Below are 26,440 nucleotides of genomic sequence, written 5' to 3' on the forward strand. Positions count from 1 at the left end.
GGCCTCGCGTTCCGTCTTACCGGCGAGGCGTTCATGATTGGTTCAAGAACGACGACCTTCCCATAGCACTCCTCCAACGGCTATCTCCTGATTCACCGTGGTTCTGAGGTCACAGGAGATCACCGTGTGGCTGATCCACAGGCGTATGGGCAGTCGGTGGTTCCAGCTGGAGCAGGCGGGAGAACTTCATCGTACCTATCCTTGGTGCAATTTTTGACGTTCGCCGGATAGCAAGATCCACCCTCTTTCAACGGCTGTCATCTAGCGAAAGACTTGGAGGCCTGCATGCAAAGCTGAGCGCAGCATTTTGACTGTTCGTGGTAAAGGTCAAAAGACATCGGAGGACGGTCAGACGAGCAGACGGACTAGATCCGGTAGGAGTTGGACCGGGAGATACAATCCAAAAGGATACTAGCACAACATTTGACCATTCATGCCAAGGAGAAATACGCGGGACAAACAAAGGCGCTGGTAAGTACGTCTTGAAAGCAATCCTGAAATACGCTGAGAGCAGAAAGCTACTCTGCACCTTTACAAGCTCTTTTCCCTTCCTCTCAAGACCCAAGTTGGTCGGGCGTAGGGCTAAGGGTGCTCCTTCAACCACCTTACACCATGGCTTTGGAGAGGTTAGCTTGGTTTCCGGTGCTAAACACTGAGCATTCCGACCAAAAAAGAAGTTAGGGGTATTTCTCCCCTCAGTAGATCCCAAGAAACACTGTCGGGGGCACACCTGGCGATTTCCATGCTTCTCAAGTCGCCAAATGATAGCCTTGCTCTTGCTTCGTTTGGTGGTAATACCAGGAATCCTTGAGGATGCTATGCTATCTAGTCGACTCGTTCAGATGATCGAGTCACTTCCAGAAGACAAAGAAACCTGCAAAGTTCCAATTCCGGTAGAGACGAGACACAAAATTTCTCAGCATGGCGTGAGAGGTAGACAAGCAGTATAACTGCGAGGGTGCAGTGGCCGGGCCCTGCTTTGAGCCGGTGTCTGGCCAGTGCATGCATCTCAAGGATGAATACATCCGAGGCCACGACAACGTCGACAGGGCTGCAAACTGGCCGTCTTCTTGCAGAATGGCTGAGCACCTGGCATTGTTGCTGACGGGGGGAAAACCCGTGCGTTTCACCAGTAGGCCAATAACCCTCTGCGAACTCCTCGACCTCTATTCGTGTAGAGGGGATGAAGAAGTGGAATGGCTCACCTTAAAACTTGTATGTTCCAAGTACTGGGGGCTGTAAGATGATGCCTGCTTCCTTACCCATAGAGACGTCCTCTGTGTCGTAGACCACCCTTGTGGATGGCGTCGCAATCAATTCCCTGGGTCTTAGCAGACAGGCGGACCCGATCTCGCTGGACATCAAAGCCGGTGACCACCGAGGGCGCTTTTCATAACCCGGTGACCCTGGCAGAAGGCCATCCCACTGTAGCAATGCCTTCCAGCAGTCCCCAAAATCCCTACAACGATCATCAAGATGGCGTTCTCGTCCACTGTCGCCAGTACACTTGCGCCCTTCTAGCCAGTCCATCTGACGCATGACATCGAGGCTAAGAACAGACCAGAAGCCTGTTTGCCTGCTGGCGTAGAAGACCGAGATAGACTCATTCCAGATCCTGTGACCGGATATATTATCATTTCGACCATTGGATGGTGAATCCGTCGAGCCGATCAGGAACTAGCGTAATCAAGCGCCGACGTGCGACGTTCCGTCTTCCCGGATCATCCCTGCGATGATTACTCGGTTATGTCCTTTCACACACCCTCCTCCTTGAGTCGTGCTTTGTAACCCTAGTGAGCAGCCCGCTCGGATGGCGAGGAAAGCGCCGTGGGAACACATGCATGCGTCAATGATTAGGGAGACCATCCTTGATAATCGATTGGTCACGTCCGGCCTCTGTCGGGCTCGCCAATCCAAGCGCGGAGATCATACCTATTTGTATCTCGGCACTCAATCAGATGCCTGGGTCTGGTCAGGTCATCGAAAAACGATATAATCAATACCAGCTAATTCCCGACCGGGCATCGACGGTGCTCCTTGTAGACGCTGATGATCTTTAGGCGCATGAGTCCGTCGGCCATATGCGTCATGCGCGTGAGATTGAGATTAGTGTGGAGGTTCTGCTGCTGCTGCCGCCGCTGCTGGACATCGTCATATCCTGTTTATTAAGTATGGAGTTCCATAATATTCAAACGCAGAGGGCGTTGTTTATATCACCACCAGGAGGAGGATTGCTTCTCTCGACACCCTTCCGTTCCCCCTATTTTTCAAATCCCTCATTCCAAGGATTCCGATTCCCATTCTGTCATGGATGGTCTGGTTCTCTCCAATTTCAACATTGTATGCACGGTCTTTGGCGGCTTTCTCTTGAGTTTCGGGTTAGTGTCTGATGCGTGGAAGCAACAATTCCTGCTCTCCGAAGCATGTGAGTTCTTGAATCTCTCCTCTCGTTCCTCTCGTGGCATGGGTGCTCACAGAAATGCAGTGATTGCTTTGATCGCAGGTGCAGTTCTCGCACACTTCGCTGGTTTTCTCCGGCCAGACGAATATGGATGTGGACATGGCAGGAATATAGATTCCATCACCCTGGAATTCTCCCGGCTTGTCCTCGCCGTACAGCTGGTCCTGACGGGTATCCAGCTCCCGTCACGCTACCTCTCCCGGGCATGGTGCTCAATCTTCTACATGTTGGGGCCGACCCTGACGCTGATGTGGCTCAGCGCAGGTCTCATAATATGGTTGATGGTGCCACGGCTAAGCTTCATCCACGCCCTGGCCATCGGAGCCTGTGTTGCTCCGACGGATCCAGTCTTATCCAATGCCGTCATCAAAGGCCGGTTCGCAGAGATCAACACCCCGAAGCCACTGCAGCGACTCATCACAGCCGAAGCAGGACTGAACGATGGTCTGGGCTATCCGTTCCTCTTCTTCTCGCTATATTGGATCAAGCATTCCGGGAGTCAAGGGATTCAGCTGCCCATGCTGACATCCTGGATTGGTGATACCTGGGGCCATGTCGTGATTTTCAGCATGGTGTATGGTGTTGTCGTCGGTTATGTTGCGCGGAAGCTGTTCTTCTCGGCCAGAAGACGCGGGCTGATTGAGGAAGAAAGCTCTCTCATATATGTTATTGCACTGTCTCTATTCGTCTTGGGGACTTGTGGGATATTGGGAACCGACGACATCCTTGCGTGCTTCGTCGCCGGATGTACCTTTGCGTGGGATGACCAGTAAGTTCTGAGTGGGACCTAAGGAAACTCTTGAGCTGTGACTTACTTCACAGGTTCGAGCAGGATGCCTGCAGCGAGCTGTTCTGGTCTGCTGCCGACACGCTGCTCAACATTTCCATTTTCATCTGGTACGGGGCTGTTGCCCCGTGGGCGCTGTTCGCAACAAACAACGTCCTTTCTTTCGGAAGATTAATGGCGCTGGGCATCTTAGTCCTCTGTCTCCGTCGCTTCCCGGCGATATTGGCCATGAAGCACAAAGTAACCGAGATCGGGACATTTTTCCAGGCCATGTTTGTCGGATTCTTTGGACCTATTGGCGTCTCAGCCATTTTCTACTTGCTGATCGCCGTGGAGTTCCTTGAGGAGTTGGTTCGGGACGAAAAAAGTACGTCAATCGGAGACATCCGATATCTCCAGGAAGCCATGCGGGTAGTTGTCTGGTTCCTGGTCGTCAGCAGTGTGGTCGTCCATGGCCTCGCCTTGCCGCTGGCCAAACTGTGTTGCTGGATGCCATGCGGCGGTAATTCCATATGCGTGCAAGGTCTCCTCAGCAGTGGTGACGAAGAAGCTGCGTCAGAACCCCCGGCAAGAAAGTTTCGGGACTACTTCGCCGTCAAGTCTTCAAGCAAGGAAAGTCAGACACGCATCTGGTCTGGTGCGAATGGATATGGTACTATGGGCAGAGGCTGAGCGTCCCGGCCTCGGCTTCATGGACACCCTTATCGAGGAGAGTGGTCCGATGGTCCAGTGCTCCACTAAGAGTATGAGGAGCCATGGGAAAGATTGAGGAGCCAGTTCGCTTCCGAACAACACGCCACGGAAACAGAGGTAGGATGGCTGAATGACAGGAAGAGAAGCTCCTGACATCTCAGATATTCGGAAGATGCACATGCACTAGGATCGAGACGGAAGGAGCTATATTCGCCCAAGGAATACCGAGATCTCTGTGCTGGAGGACAAGGCCGGCTCTCCTGAATGCCACCTGGCACGCCTTGAAACCTATTCCCGAGTTAGGCAACTCCGAGGCTGTTGAAGCCACGGAACGCAGCTTGGTGATGGCTGTTCAATAGTAGCAGAGAAAGGATGCTTCTCGTGATGGTGTAGAGAAGGTATTCCCTACAATATATTACCAACCTGCTTCTATACTTACTTAGTCGTGGTGGTACTCGGTAATTACATCTCACAACGACTCGAGACCCGGTCAAGGCGGCGTGGACGATGGTGCAGTGCATGCAAAGTGTCCCTTGTTTGTCGCCTTTAGTGCATCTCTAGCGACGTCTGGCACCGTCCAAGCCTTGCTCATCAGTGAGATCTCTGTCAGCAAGCCAGGTGTAAGAAGAACCCAGGTTTGAAAGGCGCAAGCAGAGCAAACCCATCGCGCCAGGCGAGGCACCTCGTCTCTCCGAGAGCGTCCTTGACCAGCTTCTCAGCGGGCACTTCAGCCTTCATGGCGTTGCTGTCGTGGTCTTTCCGCCCCTGATATGACCCGTTCCGAAAGTTATAGTAGATTGGGGCCTCATATCAGGTGGTTATTACATGATTTTTGCACCTGTGTCGAGCATCAAGATACTCACGGTCACGGCCAGTTCGTGTCGAGATCTATGACAAAAAGGGTAAGTTGTCAACCGGCTCAGCAGAACCGCTCCGCGACTAGCTCTGGGGACAGGAACAACTTGGACAAGGCCAATCACTAATCGACGGCAAGGTAATGTCGGCAGTATTCTCCACGGAATTCGGTACCCGCGGGGCCCCACGATTCTTCTAGCATTTAGTCTCCTCAACACCCCCCATATTTCCGAGGCTTGTTCTGACCATCTTTGTATATCTTTTCAGTGTAGTCCTGCCAACAGTTGTTTTGGGGCGCTCGGGCCGAGGTCTCCTCCGTACGGAGTATAAACCCCGCTTGAACAGAGCTGAGGCGATATAATAGAAAAGATCGCACGTAAGGCGATGTTGGGTCAGAGTAGGTAGTCCTGATCCGGCGGAGCAGTTTCATGATCTGTCACATCGCACCGACAAGGTCATCAGTCTTGCTGGTTGTGAATACTGTCCTTTTCCTCTTTAGAAGATTTGAGATTCGGCCACCCACTGTGCACAATGATCACTCGTGAGCCCGAGTCTACTCTGACCTTCACTCCTCTGGCCAGGACCTTCGGTGCCGAAGTCCACGGCGTTGACTTCTCAAAGACTGTGTCGAAGGAGACGGCGGCCGAGATCCGCGAGGCGTGCAACAAGTATGGGGTGCTGGTATTCCGCGGCGCCAATCTCGACAATGACCGGCAGATTGAATTCACCGCCAACTTCGGCGAGATGTATGACGTGAAAGCACACATGAAGGCCGGTCGCCGGATGCGATTCCCAACCCAGCCCGAGATCTTCGACGTGTCCAACCTGGACGAGAACGGCAACGTGCTCACGGAGCTGGAGCCGGCACGCGTCGGGGCGAACAAGGGCAACTGCCTGTGGCACGCCGACATGGCCTACAATCCCCGCCGTGCACACTACTCGCTCCTCCGCGCTGTCGAGCTGCCTCCCAAGGGCACCGGAGGCGCGACGCAGTACCTCGACTCCCGCACCGCGTACGATGACCTCTCGGAAGAGATGAAGCGCCGCATCGAGCCACTGGTGTGCAACAACTCGCTCTACCACAACCGCAAACTGGCTGCCCCCGACACGTTTGCCGACTTCGAGCCGGCGGACATGCCCATGGCGCGGCACAAACTGGCCCAGGTGCATGAAGAGTCGGGGCGAATGAACCTGTACATCACCACCTATGCACATCACTTCGATGGGGAGACGATTGAACAGAGCAGACCCCTGGTGAACGAGTTACTCGACCACGTCTCGCAGGACAAATACCTGCTGACCGTGGAGTGGGAGAACAACGGCGACATGGTCATGTGGGACAACACGGCGGTGCTGCACCGTGCTACCCCCGGAGGAGCGTACACGACGAAATATAAGCGAGACATGCGTCGAACGTCGACCAAAGACAGCAGCTCGTATGGATGGGGCGTGGATCGCAATGCCACCTGGGAGGCTGGTCTCCGGACAACAAAAGAATGAAGTTTGGGGGTGCTTTGTTTTTGTTTGCCCATGGCCGAGAACAAGGCACGACAAGGCAAGGACGGACATATCAATTTCCATGACTAGGGTGTATGTAATGAATGTATGAATTCAGTTCTCTGTACTCCGTAGTATGGGGGGAGTCCCTGGAGTCCCTGCTGTATTCCCAAAAGGGAATTGGCTTGGCGGGACCATTCCTATTATTATGTAAGCCACTGACTGCGATCCCGAGTCGCGCCACGCCGTGAATTGTGTGGCCCTGAATTCGAGATTGTCTTGCTCGTTCCCCAGAACAAGAAAGACCAAAAGAAATCTCCCACGATGGTGGAGTGCTGGGACCACCATACGAACAACTCCCACCGACCACGATCAATGACATGACCAGCAACAATCAATATGTCCTGGTGACTGGCGCAAACAGGTAAGCAAACAACAAACAAAGCACCAATCCATCCCATCCAATCGGTCAGACTCTGACTTGCACACCCTCGCTTAGCGGCCTCGGTCTAGGTACCTGCTGTCGTCTCATCGACGAGTATCTTGCCTCTTCTTCACACACCGGCGACCATGGCGGCACCCTGACCATCATCTTCACAACTCGCAGCGCCAAAAAGGGCAGCGAGACACTTGCGACCCTCGAGAAACATCGCGAAGCCCGACATGGCTCCCCGTCTGGTCGCAGGATCTACTTCCAGCCCGAGAACGTCGAGTTGACCAGCCTGCTCTCCGTCCGCGCCCTCAGCCGCAAACTCCTCGCCTCCGACCTGCCGCACCTCAATGCGATCGTGCTCAATGCTGGTATAGGAGGATGGTCGGGCCTGGACTGGCCCTTGACGCTGTGGACGGTCTTGACCGGCATCCGACAGGCGACAACGTGGCCGACGTTCAAACTGGGTCTTGTCGGACTGGTGACAAAGCCGCAGTTCCCCCCGGGGACGATGCCCCGTGGTGAGGAGGAACCGATCCTGGGAGAGGTGTTCTGCGCCAACGTCTTCGGGCATTACATGCTGGTACACTGGCTGATGCCGCTGTTTCGCGCATGTGACCCCCAGGACCGGGGCAAGATCATCTGGTCGACGTCCATCGAGGCGGTCGGACGGCACTACAACCCGGATGACCACCAGGGCCTGAAGTCCACAGCGGCGTACGAACACACCAAGCGCATGGGCGACCTGATGGCGCTGAGCGCGGTCGACCAGCCCGCCACGGCGAAGCAAGTCAAAGAATACACCACCCCTTCACAAGCCCGGGTGTCGTCGTTTGCACGGGAGCGGCCAGATCAGTCCGAGCCGACCTTCCACGTCTCGCACCCGGGCATCTGCACCACCACGATCATCAGCCTGTACTGGATCGTGCACGAATGCTACCGGCTGGGCATCTACCTGGCGCGCTGGTGCGGTTCGCCCTGGGCCAACGTCACCAGCTACCTGGGCGCCGCGTCGGCGACGTGGCTCGCGCTCGCGTCCCTCGCGGACATCAGAGCCCAAGCTGTCCAAGCAACCGGCGACCCCGAAACCCGCGGACCGTGTAAATGGGGGTCGTCGACTGACCGCCTCGGCCGTTCCTATGTGCGCATCACGGACGTCCCCGGCTGGGGCATCGATGGGAGCGGCAAGCCCTTCAAGGACAAATGGTGGGGTGGGAGTCTCGGGAGAAAAGCCGGGTTCGTCGATGCGACCAAGGAAGACGTCGAAACGTTCGTCGCTGAAGGAGCAGAGGTGTGGAACAAGATGGAGGCCCTGCGCAAGGACTGGGAGGCCAGGATTGAACAGTATGATGAATTCGTGCAGGGGACAAAGAGCAATGGAGGACTGGTCGCCCCATGAAATCACATCAACAAGATCACTCATGATACATAATACATTTGAACGAATGCTGCGCTTCCGTTCTTATACACTGCACAGTCAGTCGTCGTTGTCTCACAGCTTCCCTCCGCCCTCCTCCTTCTCTTCCGCCTTAGTCCTGTCCATCCTCGTCCTCGTCCTCGTCCGCCCACCCGCGGCACATCTCGACCGCCTTGTTCCATTTCCTGTACAGCCGGTCGCTCTGGCGCTTGGGGATGGTGGGCTCGAAAAAGTGCCGCCCGTCGGCGTTGATCTCCTTCAGCTCGTCGAACGACGACCACACTTTCACCGCGAACCCGGCTGCGATGGCCGCGCCCAGCGCCGTTGTCTCGCGCATCTGCGGCCGGTCGACGGGGATCTGGATGATGTCGGATTGCGTCTGCCGCGCGACAACGAAATGTGAGTCGTCGTTCATTCCGTATGGTAAGGGTTGGTAAAAAGGGAAGGAAGGAAAGAAGGGGAGTGAGGCAGGGAAAACATGAATTGTCACCGAGGGGGGGTTGTGGGTTTTGCATGGTATATATGCTCTCACCTGCATGCACAAATCACTGTTACTCATGCCCCCGTCCACTGCCAACTCCTTCAAATGGACGCCGGCGTCCTTCTCCATGGCGTCGAGGATGGCTTTGGTCTGGAAACACGTCGCTTCCAGGGTTGCCCGCGCGATATGCCCTTTCTCCGTGTACCCCGTCAGGCCGAAGATGGTGCCCTGGACGTCGTCGTACCAGTACGGCGCGAACAGGCCCGAGAACGCCGTGACGAAGACGCACCCGCCATTATCTTTCACCGTGCCCGCCAGCTCCGAGATCTCGGACGACTCGCTGCCGAAACCGAGCTTGTTGACCAGGAACTTCACCGACGACCCGGCCACCGCGATCGAGCCCTCGAGCGCGTACACGGGCTTGATCCCCTGGGGCGAGAAGTCGTACGCGACTGTGGCGAGTAGGCCGTGTGTTGAGATCACGGGCTTCTCGCCTACGTTGTATAACAGAAAACAGCCCGTGCCGTAGGTGTTCTTTGCACGGCCCGGCGAGAAGCCACATTGGCCCACCAACGCCGCGGACTGGTCGCCGAGGCAGCCTGTAATCTTGACGCCCTTGAGTTTGCTGAGGGCGAGGGTACCGTACGCTTTGGGGTCGGACGAGGGGACGATTTTGGGCAAGTGCAGCTTCGGTGTCTTGACGTCGAGGTCGAAGAAGGAAATCAGCTTGTCGTCGTACGAGAGTTTGTGGATGTTCATCCACATGGTCCGACTCGCGTTCGTCGCATCGGTCACATAGACATTCTTTCCCGCGCCGCCGTTTAGCTTGTACACGAGCCAGGTATCCACCGTTCCGAACGCCAGTCTGCCCTCGTCGTACGCCTTTCTCACCTTGTCGACGTGGCTCAGCATCCAGAGGAGTTTCGTGGAGCTGGGGTACGTCGACAGCGGTAACCCGCACAGGTCCATGAGCTCGTCCGCCCCCTTCTTCTGTTTGAGTTCACGCACAATATGCGCGCTGCGAGTGTCTGTCCATACGATCGCGTTGTACAGAGGCTCCCCCGTTTTGACGTCCCATACCACAGTCGTCTCACGTTGGTTTGTGATTCCGACGGCCTTTATGTCGGAGAGAGTGTGTCCCTGGGATGCGAATGAGGCGCATGCTTCGTCAATGCAAGTTACGACGGAGGAAATGAGCTCCTCAGGGTCGTGTTCATGCCAGCTGGATAGAGTAAGAGAGACGGACGTTATAGGAAGGGTACCTGGCGTTGGTTTGGAAGATGCAGGCCTCCTTGACCCTTGCAAGACTCACCCAGAGTGCGGATAGTGCTGCTCGAACTCGATCTGATGGTTGGCGACCGGGTTGCCTGCAGGGTCGAAAATGAGGAATCGTGTACTGGTGGTACCATTGTCGATTGCACCAACGAAGTTCTTGTTCGATTTATCACCCTAGGGTTGTCCTGGTCAGTAGGTAATATGCTTGCAACAGGTAGAGATTCAAGGGCGAATGTACCATGTTGGAAGGACGAGGTGAGGTTGATGGAAAACCGAGATGAGTTAGATGTTGTGTGAGTCTTGATAGCATGGAAGATTATTGAATAGGTGGCCGTAGTATCAAGAAGCCATAAACCAAGGACAGAACATGCACATAATAACAATCGTGAGAAAAAAGAGAGAGAGAGAGAGAGAGCAACTCGGGTGCGGGGACGCATGTGCTCTGCAGCAGGCGATGATGCAACGCCCAGGCGACGATCCGGAAAAGCACGTGGCAACAGGTGGAAAGCTGGTTCCTGTGCATTCATACATACGATCACCGAGTATCATCAGCCGGAGGCCCTGTGATCGCCGAGACGAGGTTGGCACACTCGATATGGGGACATGGCGTGCCAATTGCTGTGCGTCTGCGTGGCATTGGCTATCCCTGAAGGCTTCGATAGATCCATCACTGTGAAACTGCTCGGATGGAGACACGCCTTGCTGATTCCCAAAAGACAAATGGAATGTTTGAATTTGCCTGTCCTGGCCTTGATATGTACAATGACTGCTACCTGCAAAACAATCAGCGGGTGTTGCACCGGTTCTCCACTTTTGACGCACGGCTTTCTTGTATTCCTCTACTCTTCGTCTTCACCCTCATCTTCTTCTTCCTCCTCGTCGCCACCCACTGGCTCAGGTCCAATCTCTTCCATCTGCTTGGCCCTGAGTGCCCGCATTCTGTCGGCAGGTCCCGGAGGTCGTGTAACCAAATCAGCGATCTGGCCACGTCCGATCAATGAAGCCACAATACTGGCACCAACGATGAAAGTGAGAACGAATCGGTAGACTCCGTACCACTGAGGAGCCCAGCCTCGAGCCGAAGCTCTTGCATCATTGTAGTACAAGAAGGTGAATGCTAGGAACTGAGCAATCAAGCCAACCTCGGCGGGGAGCAGAAGCGTTGGCCAGGCCACGGCCGTCGCAACGATACCCATAGAGTATCTGGGGTAGCCTTTGTAACCACCGTATCCGGCCCATTCGAGACCCCAGTGGATGGCACCAAGGAAGGAGATGATCTGAGAAAACAGTGTCAGTCACAGAAAAATTTGCATTTGTCCGGGAAGACTCACCGAGGCACCGTAACCGAGCTGAATTGGCTCGATAATGTGAAGCAAGGTCTCAGCAGTCTCTCCAGACATGAAAAAGCCCTGGCCATGGTTGGCCGCATATTGAATGTCGAAAGAGAGATAGACGGTAGTGAGAGACGTAGCCAGATACGGAATGACACCCGCCAGCCCAACGTAAAGAGCCTCACGAGGCACCGAAGCCAAACTAAATGTCTCTTTGATTGTGTTCTATTCGCCTTGAGATCAGTAAATGGAAATGGAGGCGTTCCTGGCTTGCCGGAAACCCACAAAATCACTTCGAATCCCGCCCATCATGTCCACATCCTCCTCGTCGGCAGTTTTGGGCTGCACTTCGCCGGTAACTTGTCGAGTGGTCGAGTCAGCCGAGACCGCTTGTGGGATTGGTTCCAAAAGCTTTTCATGGAGTGCCTTCTCTGCCTTTGCAGTATCATAAGCGTGTGCGTTGTGGGCGTAGCGCACAACGGCTCTCGGAACTGGCTGGAACGCGGCAACGGCGAGGATACGAGAGGTCCGTACAGGACGAGCAGAGGTCCGCAGCGAGGCTTTCAGGGCGTTGTTGAGGACGCTCGTTCGTGGGGTCGTAGCTTGGAGGGAGGTGAAGGAGCGCGGGATCGATCGGACAGCGCTGGTGCGCAGCATGGTCGTCGACATGGTGGGCAATGGCAGGTCTGTAAAGGTAAGAGGGTTTACAGGCCGACCAGAGCCAGCTGGACTGGAGCTGCAGAGCGAGTTGGAAGGAGTGGAGATGGTCGAACGTTGCTCAGTTGAAGCAAGGATTGAAGTTCAAAGGAGCTCGGATTGAGCTCACACAACCGGGTGCTCGATGTGGGAAAGCTTATTTGTTATGACGGCGTAAACAAGTCACCTGTTCCTCGATTTGGGCGCTGACACCGGGTATTTTTCGTTTCAAATGACACCTGCGCTCAGGCCATCGTCATTGGGCTTGCCAAGCTCCCGCAGAGCTCCTGCACCAGACCTCACCTGTATTCTTCGACTTCTAGTCAACGCCAGCGACAACATCCTCTCCACTCATTTGCCGTGCAAAATGTCCTTCCAACGTGTTGGTCTGCGTCTTGCGCAGCAGCAGTTACGCTCGCCCGCTTTTCGACCCCTCTTCCGATCGACCTTCCAGCGACGCCTCGCGAGCAGTGGTGTCCCAAGCCCACCTGGTCAAGGAACGAGCAAACTCGTTGGAACGGCCGACAATGCCTTCAACCGAGAAAGAGCTGCTGTAAAAGCTCATGCTGCTGCCACAAGTGGTGCGTTTGCCTTCCGACACCCGTCGATTGCCCGGAAAATGCTAACGTGATGTGTAGATCTCTGGCGTAAACTCTCCATCTTGTATGAAAGCCCCAGACACCATAAACCCACCGAGACTTGATTCTAACCACCCTTACAGCGTCGTCATTCCATGCCTGATCATCGCAAGCATCAACGCCTACAACCTCTGGAATGAACATTGGGAGCATTGGGAACATATGCCTCCCCTCGAAGAACGTGTTGAATACCCTTACCAGAACATCCGAACTAGGAACTTCTGGTGGGGAGATGGTGACAAGACCCTTTTCTGGAACGACAAGGTCAACTACCACAGGAAGGACAAGCAAACTTGAAATATGAACATCAAAGTGAAGTGCTGTGGACTGGCTTTAAAGACTCAGTTGGTCATGGTGGACCTGACTTGTACATAAGGATGCCGTGGAAGTGAAAGGGGTGACCGAACGGAAGCATAACAAGACCACAACCCATTATCTCATAAAGTTCAATATTCGATGATTTCAGAGTTTACTCCGACAGTTGACGGGTGATCTTCAGACATTCAGGGCTTCGTACTCCTTCTTCAGGCCCAAATACTGCGTCGCTGTGTCGTTCGCCAACACCAAATCCCCTCTCCAGTGCATGATGGTGGCCTTCTTCTTCAGCATCTCCAGCTGCCCCTGTAGGTCTTCAATGTACCTATACTGTGCATATGCGTGGTCGATATTTTCCATTGCTTTGTTAATGAGCTCCTTTTGCTTTGTTGCAGAAGACTTGTCTGGTCCTGATAATGAGCCAGCGAGACCCATGTTTGCGTCTGCAAGGACGGAATATGAGTGAGCGGCGAGTTCGCAGTCCTGACATTCCAGCACCTGAGGCAAGACCGATTGCAGAAGCTCGGCAGCGGCGGAGAACTCACAGAGGTCGTTCAGAATTGTGGCAAGAAGACAGACCGATGTCCATAACGAGGGGAGAATCCGTCCTCGGTATGCGATCTGCGCTGCGCGCATGACAAGCGAGAAGCCCTTGAGCGGATGTCGGCTCTCAGCCAAGATCCGTGCTTTGAGGTTCAGCAGCCGGGTCTGTACGGCGATGTCGTTGATTTCATTGCTCTTGTCCGCTCCCTGTGCTAGTTCCCCAACTTTTTCAAGAGCTTGGTCGAGAGTGCCTCGACGTATGAGGAGCTCAACCTCAAGCAGTGACAGTGAAAATTCAACTTTCACATCTGGCGCCCCTTGTCCGCGCAGTCGGTCAAGCAAGCGTTCCGCAGCATCGAGATTGTCCCGATGTATCAGCCTTCGAGCCTTCAACAAGCCGGAGTAGAAGCCAATGGAGTTTTGGAACCTCATTCGTCGATGCACATTCGACGGGACATTGTCCAGCAATTGCTGAGCTTCAGCATATCTGCCACGTTGGACCAGAAGTCCGGCGATGCGACAATAGTTTTTGAACAGATCTTCAAGCGGGGCGTCCTTGGAATGGCACTGCAGAAATACTTGTCCACAGAACCAGCTCAGATGACCAAGACCAATCCTGCTAAACGCGGCGCCTTTGATGAGTAACATTGGCCCGGTGGTGTTCTGGGTGGATCGTACCACACTGAGATACGATGATTTGGCGATGTTTTCGAACACTCCTGCGAGGCTGTCTCCGTACTGCATACCAAGCTTCGCCTCGCTCAACAGTGTCGTGCCCAAAAGGCTCCACATCTCCGCATCTTTGGCCCGGGATTTTAGAAATGCAAGTCCCTCGACTTCGCTGCCGAGAATGCCGTTGTCGCGTATGGCGTCCATTTCGCCAGGAAAAGACCGCCCGAAATGATATACCCAGCTCATGCAGAAATTGAGGCATGCCGTGTCTTTGTTTTCTCGGGCGGTGGCGATGGCCTCTTGCATGGCAGAAAGTGCTTCCGTGTGACATCCGAAGTCTGCCTGGAGAATGGCGAGGTTGAGCAAAGCGTATTGATAGATTGATCTCTCTCGTGTTTGCATTGCGTAATCGAAGTATCTGTGCAAATTGTCAAAGGCAGAGTAGTAATCCCCAGCCCGCCATGAATCAAGGAAGTTGAGATAATTCCCCAGTTTGGGGAGGACGGTCCCAGCCTTAGACATATTTTGAAGCTTCAATTTCATGCCGTCAGGGAGTCTTCCGCCGACACGCTGGATCTCGGTGACTTGGAATTCCATCAATTTTTCGACGTCGTACATACTGTACGCGCCATGATACTTTTGCTCGTCTTCGGCAAGTCTTCCGTACATCAATTGGGCCAGAGGATGCGATGAATCGAGGCCCAGATCTGCGAAGTTCGAGTCCAGGGCATTTCTATTGCCCACGTAGTTCTTCTTCTCATATATCTCGCGAGTCGGGTTTCTGTAATAAATGAAATCCTGCCAAAGAGTGATGCTGTCCTGAAACTGCAGCCTTGTGTATTCCAAATGGCAGCGACGAATAAAAGCGCCCAGGGGAGATGTTCTGAGAATTCGGCCCTGGGTTTGATCAGATTCTTCCCCACTGTCGCGGTCCCTCAGGAGCTCCTCTCGGGATTTCGTCAGAAGCGAAGGAAGGTATGTGATAAAGGCATCGAGAGCATGCGAGCAATCAATGGCCCACAATCTTTTCAGCAGCAAATCAAATAAAGTTCTGCCAGGTCTCGCAGAGGGACGGGAGGACAACGTGGCTTCGAATTCAGTTATTGGAACAGCATGATCGAATTCTGTGCTTTCCCGGAATAATGGAGAATGCTTGCTTGATGGTACAATCTGTGAGAGGATAAAGGACAACACGACTGTGGCTTCTTTGGTCGGAACTACATCCTCTGTATAGAGCAGAGCGAGGACCAGCAGCGTAATCTTTGCTGGGGTCAGATACCGGCTCATGTTGTACCAGGGGAAACAATACAGCCGAGATTCTGCTAGCAGGCTTGGATGCGTCTAGCCAGGTGCATTGCTTTGTTGCATAACCACTGCTACTTGTGAGAGGCGTTATTGAATCTGAATCAACTAGGAAAGGCGCGTCGCCTGCACCCTGCGTGTCACCCGGCGCCGGGTCGCTCCTGGTGATTGGTTGAACTTCGGCAAATATTTTGTTGTGTTTGGCAGGTTTGCTTTCCTTTGCTTTCGCACTTTTCTTTCTGCGGTTCTCGTACCATAACCCCCATCGCGCAAGAGATATTCTGCGTACAAATCTGTAGAAGCTTTCAAGATGGCGTTCGTCAAGTCAGACCTAGGAGAATTCCTGCCACTATTGGCTTCAGGTAAAGTCCGAGAGCTGTACGATGTCGACTCAAAATCCTTGCTCTTTGTGACTACGGACAGAATCTCGGCCTTTGATGTTATCATGAAGAATGTATGCTTCTCTCGCTTCGTTTTCGTGCTACCAGCTCACTGACGACGCGGCGAATCTAGGGTGTACCAGAAAAAGGTCTCGTCCTGACGTTGATGACGGTGCACTGGTTTCAATACCTCCAGAAACAGATCCCTGACCTGAAAACCCATTTCATTTCTCTCGACCTGCCGACTGCAATTCCGAAGGATGTCGCTTCTCAATTGAAGGGCCGAAGTATGCTGGTGCGCAAACTCAAGGTATTCCCGGTGGAGGCTATCGTCCGTGGTTACATTACAGGCTCCGCCTGGTCCTCCTACAAAAAAACCGGTGAGGTAAATGGGAAGAAGATGCCGGAAGGCCTACAAGAATCCCAAGAGTTTCCTGAACCGATCTACACTCCCAGCACCAAGGCTGAGCTGGGTGAGCATGACGAGAACATTTCAACGGAGCAAGCTGCGCAGATTACAGGCGAGAAGTATGCGAAAAGAATAGAAGAACTGTCCCTTCGCATCTACAAGGCGGCACGGGACTATGCAAAAGAAAAGGGAATCATCATAGCCGACACGAAATTTGAGTTCGGTTTGGACGAGGAAACGGACGAGGTTGTGCTTGTCGATGAGGTGCTTACCCCAGACAGCTCAAGATTTTGGTCGAAATCCGCCTACACGCTCGGCCAAAGCCAGGAGAGTTTTGACAAGCAACCGCTGCGGGATTGGCTGACGGATAATGGTCTCAAAAACAAACAGGACGTGGAGATGCCTGAAGATGTGGTTGAAGCCACTCATGCAAGATACCTCGAAGCGTTCAAAATCTTGACTGGGAAATCTCTACAAGAGACTTTAAAAGACCTGAGGTAGAGGCAACGTATAGTACATTTTGAATTTCGACTGCAAACACACCATCCATGCATGTTTGCTGCATTTGGCCAGAATGTCCTGTCTCAAAATTCACCTGAACGCCTTCGTGTCTCCCGAGCCAACTTTCCCAAAATGTGGCACTCTTTCGCGGAAGCTTTTCTTCTGCTCTGGTATGTTCTTCTTCTCTTCTGCCTTTTGCGCCAGCTTTTCTAGTGTCACCTCGCTTAATCTCGCGCTCCCCTGGTCGCCCTCTTCCCAACCGGTTCGGCCGTCGACTTGGCCCCTCTCGTTGAGGTTCGTAGCCCACATTGCAGCAATTCCAAGTTCAAACGGCCCTGGCTGCCGGTCAATCAATCCGATGCCGAAGCTCTTTACCTTTTGTCGCAACATCTCTGACTGTGGTTCTGTGACAATCCCATGATTCGTGCGCACAAACTCGTGGAGTTTGATCCAAACGGTCTCCCATTGACCAGGGTCATCAGGTCCTTCTGCACCCTTGTGGTACTTAGTGTACAATCGATGCTGATGGATGTCCGACTCGACGATCGAGTCCGTCTGTATATTGACAAAGTATTTCCGGCCGTCACTCTTTACCCGCAACGCTAGGTACATGTAGGAATCGACGTTCCAAAACAACTCTCCAAACAGTGTTCGCCCTCGATCCTCATTTCTCCATGCTGCATATCCTGTTCTTTGGATGTCTGGTCGATCTGTGGGAAGTTTTGTGGAGATGTTTCCATGAAAGAGGACGTGCGCAGGGGTAGGAGGGTCTATCGATACATCACGAGGTTTTTGTGTGAGTTGTGCCGTCGAGAAGCCGCCAACTGACTGGTCGGTCATCGTCTTCAGGGTAGTAATGGTTTCCGGATCTGCAAAGTCGAAGATAGGATACGGGGCAAGAGGCAAATGCAGGCCTTCGAGATTGAGAGCTGGCCACCGAGAGAAGTCAGCCCACGCCTTCAAACACAATGCTATACTCTTCCGCCGTATCTACCACCGCCATCCAGCACATCTCGGCGCTCAGGCAAGGCGTGCACATCCCTCAATGGGCCACATGGGACCGCGTACCAAATTTTGTTGCTCTGCCCAGTTCCTGACTTGTTTTCTTCCAGAAGCCAGGCGCACAGCGCCTGACTGTGGGCATAAACATGACTGTTGTGTAGTGTAACAGAAGCCTTGGTCCAGACGATGGGGAAGCCCTGGTCTTGTTCCGACTGTCCACTCACTGTCACTGTATAAGCTGCACCCGCAACTTTTGCTTCAACGTCATGGGCATTCACGTGCTCGAGCCATTTCCACAATCTCGCCTCCCATGGTCACTGCTAGCGTCGGGAGCAGCCGGAGAAACCCCGGCACCGGCTGCAAGTCAATCTGAACCACCGTGATCGCCAAGCATCGTCGCCAAGTGAGCAACAAGTAGCCAAGGGGCGTTGAGATTTCCTAATGGCGTTAGCGTCAGCGACATCGATACTGAGTACTTCTATCGTGAATTTCTGCCAGTTCTTTTCATTGTTGTTTTCATTTCCTCGCACATTCGCCTTCTCCAGCTTCAACAACTTCTTCTTGATCATCGTTCAGGATATCGACAAGATTCTCTCATCATATCATTTGCTCAACATCGCGCTCTTGCACTTCGTGCTATACCTCCACTCCCGATACGTCTCTCATCTGAATAGATAGGTGACAGGGATGCAAGAAGACAGTCCCGGTCCACCACCAAAGAAAGATGTGACTCCAACCTGCCTTGGTCAGTGTCCATCGAGAATATTGTAAGAAAGCCCAATCTCACCTGGTATGACAAAAGGTTGCTGACATGTACAGACACATCACCTCCAACATGTGTCTTCGACACTTGTTTGGGTGGCTGTTGCGCGTACTCTGGTGTGCACTGTGCTCCTCTTCCAGAGTGCTTAGTCATATTGTCCCTGGAAAGTTACATGCCTTCAGAGTTGCAGAGCTGTCTTTGACACAACTGTCACTGTGTGCCATGAGTAAACTGGCTCTAGACAGATGGTGTCAGTTGGAGTTCAACACAGACCATCAATTTGAGCTTTCAAGCGTGATGGTGCCCAGGGCGCGTCCGCTCCCAACAAAACACCCTCCAGTGTGAGGGTGTGAGAGGAGATATGGATCATGAACTCAATCGTGTGCTTGCTTGGAGAACACAGCGGTCTGGAAGCGAGGAGATGGAGAGGTCAAAACCAGGCCGTCTTCATGAGCTTCTGAAAAGGAATTCAGAATCGGAGAGACCGCTGTGAATGCCAAGCCCACCCATGATACCCCTCGCGCTCTCAACGCACTTCACTCTGAATTGTGGCCTCTTTATATTTTTCTCACTTTTATTCTTCGTTTACAGCATCTCCGGGTGCTAAACGGCCTTGTCTTCTTTCTGGTTTACTCAGAAAAACCGTTTGCAGGGTGAGTACAACTTCTCGAGTCTATAAACTTGATCTGGAACCTTACTGACATCGAGTCTCTGTGAAACAGTTAAAGCCTGCTGAAATGGCCGCTCGCCTCGCGGCGTCGTTATCCTCTCCTCTTCTTCGAGTCACCATGCCCGCTCTACCCACGCTCCCCATAACCTTCCCTCGATCCGCCTCCTCAACGCCAAATCCTGAGATCGTTGCCATCTCTGGAGACATGGCAACCACAAAGCTCGACGGCGAGCAGAGCCGCGTCGAACCCGCCCAAGCCGTTCAAGGTCAGTCCTCCCTCACCCCTTCACCCCCTTGTGGCGCGTGGGAAAGGATGACCTCGCACCTTTCCAACGCTGGATTTGATGAAAACTGACATTCTGTCGATGACTTCCAGGCTCCACCTCTCTCCCAGCATCTTTGAAAGATGCCAACACCGACTTCGAGGTCGACGAAGCCCATCGACCAGCTCAGACAGCAATTGAGCCAAGTGCTGAAGACGATGTGTTTGGTGCTCCAAGCTCTGTTACAATTAATAATAATCAAGCTCACGCCATCGCGCGTCGAATTGTCAATAACTTGCGTGCCCCTGCTGGATACAATGGCTTCGTGCCCCGTGCAGACCGCGTCAGCCAAGTCCCAAATGCCGCGAACGCGCAAGGACTCTATCCACCAACTGCACTGATTTTTGTTGCAAAGTAAGTCAACGATATCTACCTTGTACACCCTCGTTCTAATCCATCTCAGTCTCTCCAAGAATCGCTCTGAGGACCAACTCGAGTTGGCCTGTCATCAAACATTTGATGACTATGGCCCCAATCACGTCAAGATTCGGCGTGACAGAAACCAGCATCCGTTTGCTTTCGTTCAGTTTGAGGTAAACCCTGTCGAAAAACGCCCGTATCATCCACCTTGTTGACTATTGTGACAGAAAGACGAAGACGCCACTGCAGCTGTTGCAGGCGCATATGGTCTTGTTATGGACGGCAGGAAGATTCGGATTGAACAAGCCAAGGCGGAGCGTGAGTCCACAAACACACACACACACAGATGGAAACGAAGCTGACCATGACTCAAGGCGCGGTAATCCTCAGCAAGACTGATGGCACCATGGTCACCGAGGCAGAAACTCGTGGGATTCTTGAACGCTACGGACCCCTCGAGCTCGTTGTACCGACTACCATGGCCAATCGACGTCATGGAGGCTCAGGAGACGGCATGTATGTCAAGTTCGCGTTCTACCTCGACTGTCGTGACGCTCTCAAGGTAAGTGCCCAATCCAATATGGTTGAATTGGTGGCTGTCTGACCTAGGAGCAGCTCTTTCAAAATCACACCTCTGGCTACCAGCTTTTCATGGCTCCTTCTCTCGAACCACGCTTCCGCGTCGGACCAGATGGTGGCGCAGTTGTTGGTGGCTTCTCAGCTCCTCGCTCAACCATTGATCAGAAGTCCATTTACGTTGGAAACTTGCCAGAAGGAACAACCCGTGCTCATGTTGAAGAGCTCTTCGGCGAGTTTGGTGTCATCGTCCAAGTCAACGTCATCAAGAAGGTTTATGGTGAGTCCCATCCTTGCCAAACTCACCGCCTTCCAGAGTCGCTCTAACGCACAAGACAGACAACGACGCTGTGAACATCTTCGCATTCGTCGAATACACCACTGCTCACGAAGCCGACCGTGCTGCTAGTGCTGATGTGAGTTTATGCTTCAACCCGCTCCACTCAAACCACAAACTGACAGTCTCCTTCACAGCGTTACATGCATGGCCTCAAACTTCGCGTTGAACAGAAAGAATACTCTGCGCGTCGTCCTTCCGGCCGTCTCACGGCTCCAAATTTACGAGTCCAACCGCAGCACAACCGTCCAAGACGCGCATACGGTGACCAGAACGCAGGCTATGCAGTCCATCAGAACAATATGAACTACAATGCCGGTGGTACTCCGGAAGTCTACCACCGCGGCCATGGTCAAGCCGTTGGTTCTCATGGCATGGCACCGCATCAGATGACTCCACCTGCCACCATCCAGTACAACCATCAAGGAATTCCACAACCCATGTATGCGACTCCACAACACGCATCTGCGTACGGCTTTGGCACCATGACTCCTCCAAGTCACTCTGGCATGACCTACAGCAACATGAGCCACATGCTTCCCGCTGGACTCTTCTCTCCTACTCCGACCCACAACATGGATCACAACCAAAACCAGAATGCGTTTGTTGGTCCTGCTAATGGTCATCCTTCGCAAATCTTCCAGTCCCCCCCGGTCTACGTTGGACATTCCATCTCGACCATTCCCGAGACCAATGAGGAAGGACAATACTAGCAATTGGAAGGCGTTTGAGGCGTTTGAGGCGAACAAAATCCATATGTGCAGAAATTACAGGGCACGGAATACGGAACATGAGCATACACGTCTCTCACATCACTCACAAACCATAAACACATCAACATCGTCGTCAACAAGCAAAACACGCACACATGGCTGAGAACATTGAAGGCAGTCATGAAACCAGAGATCTCACAGAAGATGAGACCAGAACGAGTTGAAATGCAACTCCAGGAACATGATGCAAATGAAACTGAGATGAGCTGAAACGGGAGTAGGAGATACTGAGCTTGGAGAACGAGATACCATGGGTGATGTGAACCAAAAATGCGCTCGGATGAAAACAGGAGATATGAAAGAAGCTTGGAGGAAATGAGCTCGCAAAAGGGCTGGTCGACATGACCCAAAATGCGCTTCGGATGAAGACAGGAGATTATGGAGCTTGGAGGAAATGAGCTCAAACCAAAAAGGCGATACGATACGATGGAACCTCTCTACTCGTGCTTTACAAAATGAGATAACTGGAGCTTTGAGCTTTGAACTTTGTAGTGCTCGATGTAGCCGGGCCGCCTGTCATTCCTACCTATCCTGCTCGACGCAGGCCGTGAACGTCCTGTTTTTTAACCCCTGCAGGCCTCCTGCACAGTGTACAGACACCTTTCACTCATCGACAATATGCTCGATGTCGCCAGACCGCCTGTCGGTCCTACCTATCCTGCTCGACACAGGCCATGAACGACCTGTTTTTTGCCCCTTCAGACCCCCTCCACACGCCTAGTACTCATCGACAACATGCTCGATGTCTCATCGCCACCTGTCCATTGTATCCATGCTGCTCGACGCAGGCCGTGAACGACCTGTTTTTTTACCCCTGCAGGCCTCCTTCACAGTGTACAGACACATTATATTCCTGGAAATATCATGGCACCGATCTCCTCCCCAACTTTACTTCTTGCAGAAATATGGGATTTATCCACTGCGGGTTACACCATCGGCAAAAACCCTGAAGTCATGGTCAATGAAGAATTCACGTTCGCCATAATGGATCACGGAGAGACTAGGTGTGGCTGCCACCCTTCTACACAACTTGGGAGCGTTCTCCTTCATCGTGTGCCGTCCCGTCACACAGCCGGTACTTCGACTTCCACCACATCGCTCCTGCACCCACGTAGCTGTGATCGGCCATGAATATCTATGATTTGGAACTACTATACTACCGTATCCAGCAAATTTCGTTCATAAATGGGGACTATCCACTGCTTCAGAGCTTGATATCTTTACCGCCTCATCGGAGCACATAAACCGCCCCATCTATCTTGCGACCCCAAGCTCTACTGATAAACAGCCGAGGACTAACCCGAGTAGGCGCGCCGCTATATTATGGCCAGTCAAATGACAGCCGCAATTCGGAAGACGAGCCACGGACATATTGCTAAGCGTTCCTGCCACTCCAACGGATAAGATAGGACACGGCACGTGATTATCGCTGACACCATCAATGTGGTGGTCACACCTACGCGCTGGTGACAGCCTAGCACAGTGTTGAAGCGCTCTGCGCCTGAGAGCTCGAGATGTCCACCATGTTGATGCAGACGCAGCCTCTTGCTGTATTTATTGTTCGTCTACACATGTGCCACCATTACCATCGATGACCATTACTCTGATCTGCCTACCCTCAACCGTTTAATCGCTTCTGCTCATGTCGCGGTGCATTGTTTTCACTCCACAGGCGCTAGCCCATCCTACCATTGAGTGAGTCGTTGTTTCATGTCGCTACAGCACCTTTCTTGAGGAGGAGTTGCACCACCGTCTCGTGTCTATACTCAGAAGCCCACGATAGTGGTGTCCGGCCCTCATTGTCCGTTAAGTCAACCGTAGCCCCCTTATCAAGGAGGAGTTGCACCACCGCCTCGTGTCCATTCCCAGAAGCCCACGATAGTGGTGTCCGGCCGTACGTGTCCGTTGAGTCGACCGTAGCCCCCTTATCAAGGAGGAGTTGCACCACCGCCTCGTGTCCATTCTTAGAAGCCCACGATAGTGGTGGCCGGCCGTAGGTATCCGTTAAGTCAACCGTAGCCCCCTTCTCAAGGAGGAGTTGCACCACCGTCTCGTGTCCATTCTCAGAAGCCCACGATAGTGGTGTCTGGCCGTACGTGCCCGTTAAGTCGATCGTAGCCCCTTGCTCAAGGAGGAGTTGCACTACCGTCTCGTGTCCATTCTCAGAGGCCCACGATAGTGGTGGCTGGCCCTCATTGTCCGTTAAGTCAACCGTAGCCCCCTTCTCAAGGAGGAGTTGCACCACCGCCTCGTGTCCATTCTCAGAAGCCCACGATAGTGGTGGCCGGCTCTCATTGTCCGTTAAGTCAACCGTAGCCCCCTTCTCAAGGAGGAGTTGCACCACCGTCTCGTGTCCATTCTCAGAAGCCGATAATAGTGGTGTCCGGCCGTCCGTATCCGTTGAGTCGACCGTAGCCCCCTTCTCGAGGAGGAGTTGCACCACCGTCTCGTGTCCATTCTCAGAAGCCGATAATAGTGGTGTCCGGCCCTCAGAATCCTGGCAATTCAAATCATACCCCTTTCTAATTAGCCAATCCACTGTCTCTGTGAGCCCAAACCACGCTGCAAGATGTATACCCTTCATCTGCGTTGGTACGCGTTGACTGTAACCAGGAAACCAGTGGTTATCGCTGACCATCAACGCTTGACTCGAAGCTGATACTTTGGCTTCATTCTCAAGGAATTCTGTATTTGGACACCTATCAGTTGAGTCGCGGACGTGATGCCCCCAATTCCGGGCCGCATAATCGAATAATGGATTCGACTGTAATCTTGTCTCAAAATCATCGTCGGATTGGCAGAACCCTGATGCAAAAGTATCGAACGACAAATAAGCTACGCAGATGTCGGCAATGTTTGTCTCTGCGTTCTCAAACCAGCGCCCCTGTGTTCGGACGAAGAATTCTTGCGCGGTATAATGAACTAGACGAATGACAGAACTTTGTTCATCAACAGTAACCAATCCGGCGCATACGGAGACCATATCCTCGATTTCGGAGAGGTTCTGGCTGTCAAGCTCGGGTTCACCAATTTCCACACCAAGTGCGTGTTGAAGTTCCAAGGTCGTCAGTGGCCTTTTGGCGCAAGTAATCCACGATAGGACCTGCTTAGCAAGGGTTTCGGAGTCCTGGACCTGACCCTCAATTCTCATCATAGCTGCACAGTAGGCTTCGTCATAGGCTTCGGAGCCTTCCGGGAGCCTTTTCAATGCGTTTCTGATAGCTTTGGGCGACCGCTTGCCGCGCAATGAATTGAGGTGGAGTTGTGCTAGAAGGAACCTTGCTATGTAAGTAGTGGTAACAAAAGCTGGGAAATACTTACATTCCGTCCACTGCTTTGATAATCGCTGTTTTAATGTTCTTTTGTAGCTCTTCATTACGAGAAACAAATGACGGCAGCTCCCCCATATGATGATCAATGTACGTTGACAAGTCTTCGTCATTCGCACGAATTTCCAGCCTGATGCTTTCACGAAACTTTTTCTCAATACCAGGGATAAACCGCGAAGTCACAAAGAGATTGATTCCTGTCTGGGTTTGAAGACTGAGTAATTCGGCCAGAAACCGCTCCTGCTCTCCATCCTTGACTTGGCATTCGTCGAGCGCATCAATGACAATAAAGGTTCTGGAGTAACTTGGGATAATGGATTGCAACGTCTTTGAGATCGTGTCTATCAAAGGCCGAGTTCGTTTCCGGCAATGCTCTTCGTAAAGTCGCTGTACGCTTTGAGGTACTAAATCCTGCCTCCAGATTAACTGTTTGAGTAAGTTCTCAAGTAGATCGAGAGCTCTTTGTTCATGTTTCCTTCGGAAGTTGCAGTAAACATACGCAATTGCGATACTGGAGTCATTTTGGAATTTGTTGCAGAGCTCATCGATCACGATGGCGGTGCTCATTGTTTTACCAGCTCCTGGAATACCGGGACAAAACAACGTCTGATTGCTCCGGCCCACCCAGTCTCGAAATTCATTTGAAGTTAGAAGCCATCGGCCCGTTCCTCCCTGTCGTCTGCCAATGAAGTCGTTTTGTTGTGGAGCATAGTCGACGGACGTGAGCCAGTTAAGGAGAGCTTGTCGATCCTGATCACGCTGATGGCTAACTAATTGATCCACGCCGTCTTTGACCGCCGATAATTTTCGACTTGATTGTATTTAGCAACGAAATAAGAATGGAAGAATGCTGACCTGCTTATCCGCTCAAGGAACGTAGTCAGCATCGAGACATTCGACGTGACCCGACTTCGAAGCCTGTCAATATCCTTCTGATCCCACTTAAGTCTTTTCCACACCCTTCTTGATCGTCCAGCAAAGTCCCTCGTGGTAGAATCTAATTCTTGATACTTGTCAAGCGTCTCTTGCAACTCTTTGAGGACTTCTTTGCAGCTCTGGATCACTTGACCGAACCCAGCCTTTTCTTGGTCGGGGAGTTCTGTTTGTGGGAGAACTTCGATATCGTCAAGGACGTGTGAAAGGCTCGTGACACTGTCATGCTAAAGTTAGCTTACTGCTGTGGAATAGATCAGAATTACTCACTCTTTTGAGATATCTCCGAATTGATGCGGTGCATCAACAAAGCGGGAACGGATCTCGCGAACAAGTCCAATCACCGCGAGGAAGTCACCTACGCCAAAACCAAAGCTCATCCTGGATTGTGGAGGTATTGTCGTCATGTACGTGAGCAAGAAGACGGACACAGGGTCGTCGCGGATGATGGCAGTGTTGCGCTCAGCTCGGTGGGGTAATGTGGTGGAATTGCTGAGGCTGAGCTGAAGTTGAGCCCGGTCAAATGATATCTGAGTAAAGCGGCCAGCCGCTGTCCCAAGCGGGTGCCAAGGCCAGGTGCAGATTCGCCGCCATATACCACAGGGACAGGTGGGCGTGGGCGCGTGGACACAAAACGATGGGCGAAAATAAACATGAAAAAAGAGTACACACTCTGGGCATGATAGATCGT

The 26,440-nt window shown here is 52.7% G+C and overlaps 11 protein-coding genes across 11 annotated transcripts; 6 read left to right on the top strand and 5 right to left on the bottom strand.

Annotated features, from left to right (window-relative positions):
- Positions 1 to 2,307: 2,307 nt before the first annotated feature.
- Positions 2,308 to 3,920, top strand: AYL99_09970 (hypothetical protein; the record flags this gene model as incomplete). The annotated part of the gene is made up of 3 exons (XM_018841476.1): positions 2,308 to 2,425; positions 2,486 to 3,230; positions 3,284 to 3,920. 3 exons carry the CDS (start codon positions 2,308 to 2,310, stop codon positions 3,918 to 3,920), a joined length of 1,500 nt encoding a protein of 499 aa, XP_018689185.1.
- Positions 3,921 to 5,327: 1,407 nt separating this feature from the next.
- On the top strand, positions 5,328 to 6,296 carry AYL99_09971 (hypothetical protein; the record flags this gene model as incomplete). Its single annotated transcript, XM_018841477.1, has 1 exon — positions 5,328 to 6,296. The coding sequence occupies one exon, from the start codon at positions 5,328 to 5,330 to the stop codon at positions 6,294 to 6,296; it is 969 nt and encodes a 322-aa protein (XP_018689186.1).
- A 377-nt stretch (positions 6,297 to 6,673) lies between these two features.
- Positions 6,674 to 8,122, top strand: AYL99_09972 (hypothetical protein; the record flags this gene model as incomplete). Its single annotated transcript, XM_018841478.1, has 2 exons — positions 6,674 to 6,717; positions 6,793 to 8,122. The coding sequence occupies 2 exons, from the start codon at positions 6,674 to 6,676 to the stop codon at positions 8,120 to 8,122; spliced, it is 1,374 nt and encodes a 457-aa protein (XP_018689187.1).
- A 130-nt stretch (positions 8,123 to 8,252) lies between these two features.
- On the bottom strand, positions 8,253 to 10,137 carry AYL99_09973 (glycerol kinase; the record flags this gene model as incomplete). Its single annotated transcript, XM_018841479.1, has 4 exons — positions 8,253 to 8,519; positions 8,673 to 9,843; positions 9,934 to 10,070; positions 10,135 to 10,137. The coding sequence occupies 4 exons, from the start codon at positions 10,135 to 10,137 to the stop codon at positions 8,253 to 8,255; spliced, it is 1,578 nt and encodes a 525-aa protein (XP_018689188.1).
- Positions 10,138 to 10,735: 598 nt separating this feature from the next.
- Positions 10,736 to 11,896, bottom strand: AYL99_09974 (hypothetical protein; the record flags this gene model as incomplete). Its single annotated transcript, XM_018841480.1, has 3 exons — positions 10,736 to 11,173; positions 11,228 to 11,452; positions 11,513 to 11,896. The coding sequence occupies 3 exons, from the start codon at positions 11,894 to 11,896 to the stop codon at positions 10,736 to 10,738; spliced, it is 1,047 nt and encodes a 348-aa protein (XP_018689189.1).
- A 394-nt stretch (positions 11,897 to 12,290) lies between these two features.
- AYL99_09975 (hypothetical protein) lies at positions 12,291 to 12,858 on the top strand (the record flags this gene model as incomplete). Its single annotated transcript, XM_018841481.1, has 3 exons — positions 12,291 to 12,504; positions 12,562 to 12,586; positions 12,645 to 12,858. 3 exons carry the CDS (start codon positions 12,291 to 12,293, stop codon positions 12,856 to 12,858), a joined length of 453 nt encoding a protein of 150 aa, XP_018689190.1.
- A 198-nt stretch (positions 12,859 to 13,056) lies between these two features.
- Positions 13,057 to 15,378, bottom strand: AYL99_09976 (hypothetical protein; the record flags this gene model as incomplete). The annotated part of the gene is made up of 1 exon (XM_018841482.1): positions 13,057 to 15,378. One exon carries the CDS (start codon positions 15,376 to 15,378, stop codon positions 13,057 to 13,059), a length of 2,322 nt encoding a protein of 773 aa, XP_018689191.1.
- Positions 15,379 to 15,703: 325 nt separating this feature from the next.
- Positions 15,704 to 16,683, top strand: AYL99_09977 (phosphoribosylaminoimidazolesuccinocarboxamide synthase; the record flags this gene model as incomplete). The annotated part of the gene is made up of 2 exons (XM_018841483.1): positions 15,704 to 15,847; positions 15,907 to 16,683. The coding sequence occupies 2 exons, from the start codon at positions 15,704 to 15,706 to the stop codon at positions 16,681 to 16,683; spliced, it is 921 nt and encodes a 306-aa protein (XP_018689192.1).
- Positions 16,684 to 16,773: 90 nt separating this feature from the next.
- Positions 16,774 to 18,254, bottom strand: AYL99_09978 (hypothetical protein; the record flags this gene model as incomplete). Its single annotated transcript, XM_018841484.1, has 4 exons — positions 16,774 to 17,612; positions 17,678 to 17,908; positions 17,964 to 18,123; positions 18,216 to 18,254. The coding sequence occupies 4 exons, from the start codon at positions 18,252 to 18,254 to the stop codon at positions 16,774 to 16,776; spliced, it is 1,269 nt and encodes a 422-aa protein (XP_018689193.1).
- Positions 18,255 to 19,236: 982 nt separating this feature from the next.
- Positions 19,237 to 21,427, top strand: AYL99_09979 (hypothetical protein; the record flags this gene model as incomplete). Its single annotated transcript, XM_018841485.1, has 8 exons — positions 19,237 to 19,384; positions 19,495 to 19,795; positions 19,845 to 19,974; positions 20,029 to 20,119; positions 20,176 to 20,363; positions 20,417 to 20,657; positions 20,717 to 20,793; positions 20,852 to 21,427. The coding sequence occupies 8 exons, from the start codon at positions 19,237 to 19,239 to the stop codon at positions 21,425 to 21,427; spliced, it is 1,752 nt and encodes a 583-aa protein (XP_018689194.1).
- A 1,768-nt stretch (positions 21,428 to 23,195) lies between these two features.
- AYL99_09980 (hypothetical protein) lies at positions 23,196 to 26,129 on the bottom strand (the record flags this gene model as incomplete). The annotated part of the gene is made up of 4 exons (XM_018841486.1): positions 23,196 to 24,765; positions 24,809 to 25,627; positions 25,672 to 25,968; positions 26,020 to 26,129. The coding sequence occupies 4 exons, from the start codon at positions 26,127 to 26,129 to the stop codon at positions 23,196 to 23,198; spliced, it is 2,796 nt and encodes a 931-aa protein (XP_018689195.1).
- Positions 26,130 to 26,440: the final 311 nt, after the last annotated feature.

Source organism: Fonsecaea erecta, assembly GCF_001651985.1.
Source record: "Fonsecaea erecta strain CBS 125763 chromosome Unknown Scaff10, whole genome shotgun sequence".
Taxonomy (NCBI): Eukaryota; Fungi; Ascomycota; class Eurotiomycetes; order Chaetothyriales; family Herpotrichiellaceae; genus Fonsecaea; species Fonsecaea erecta.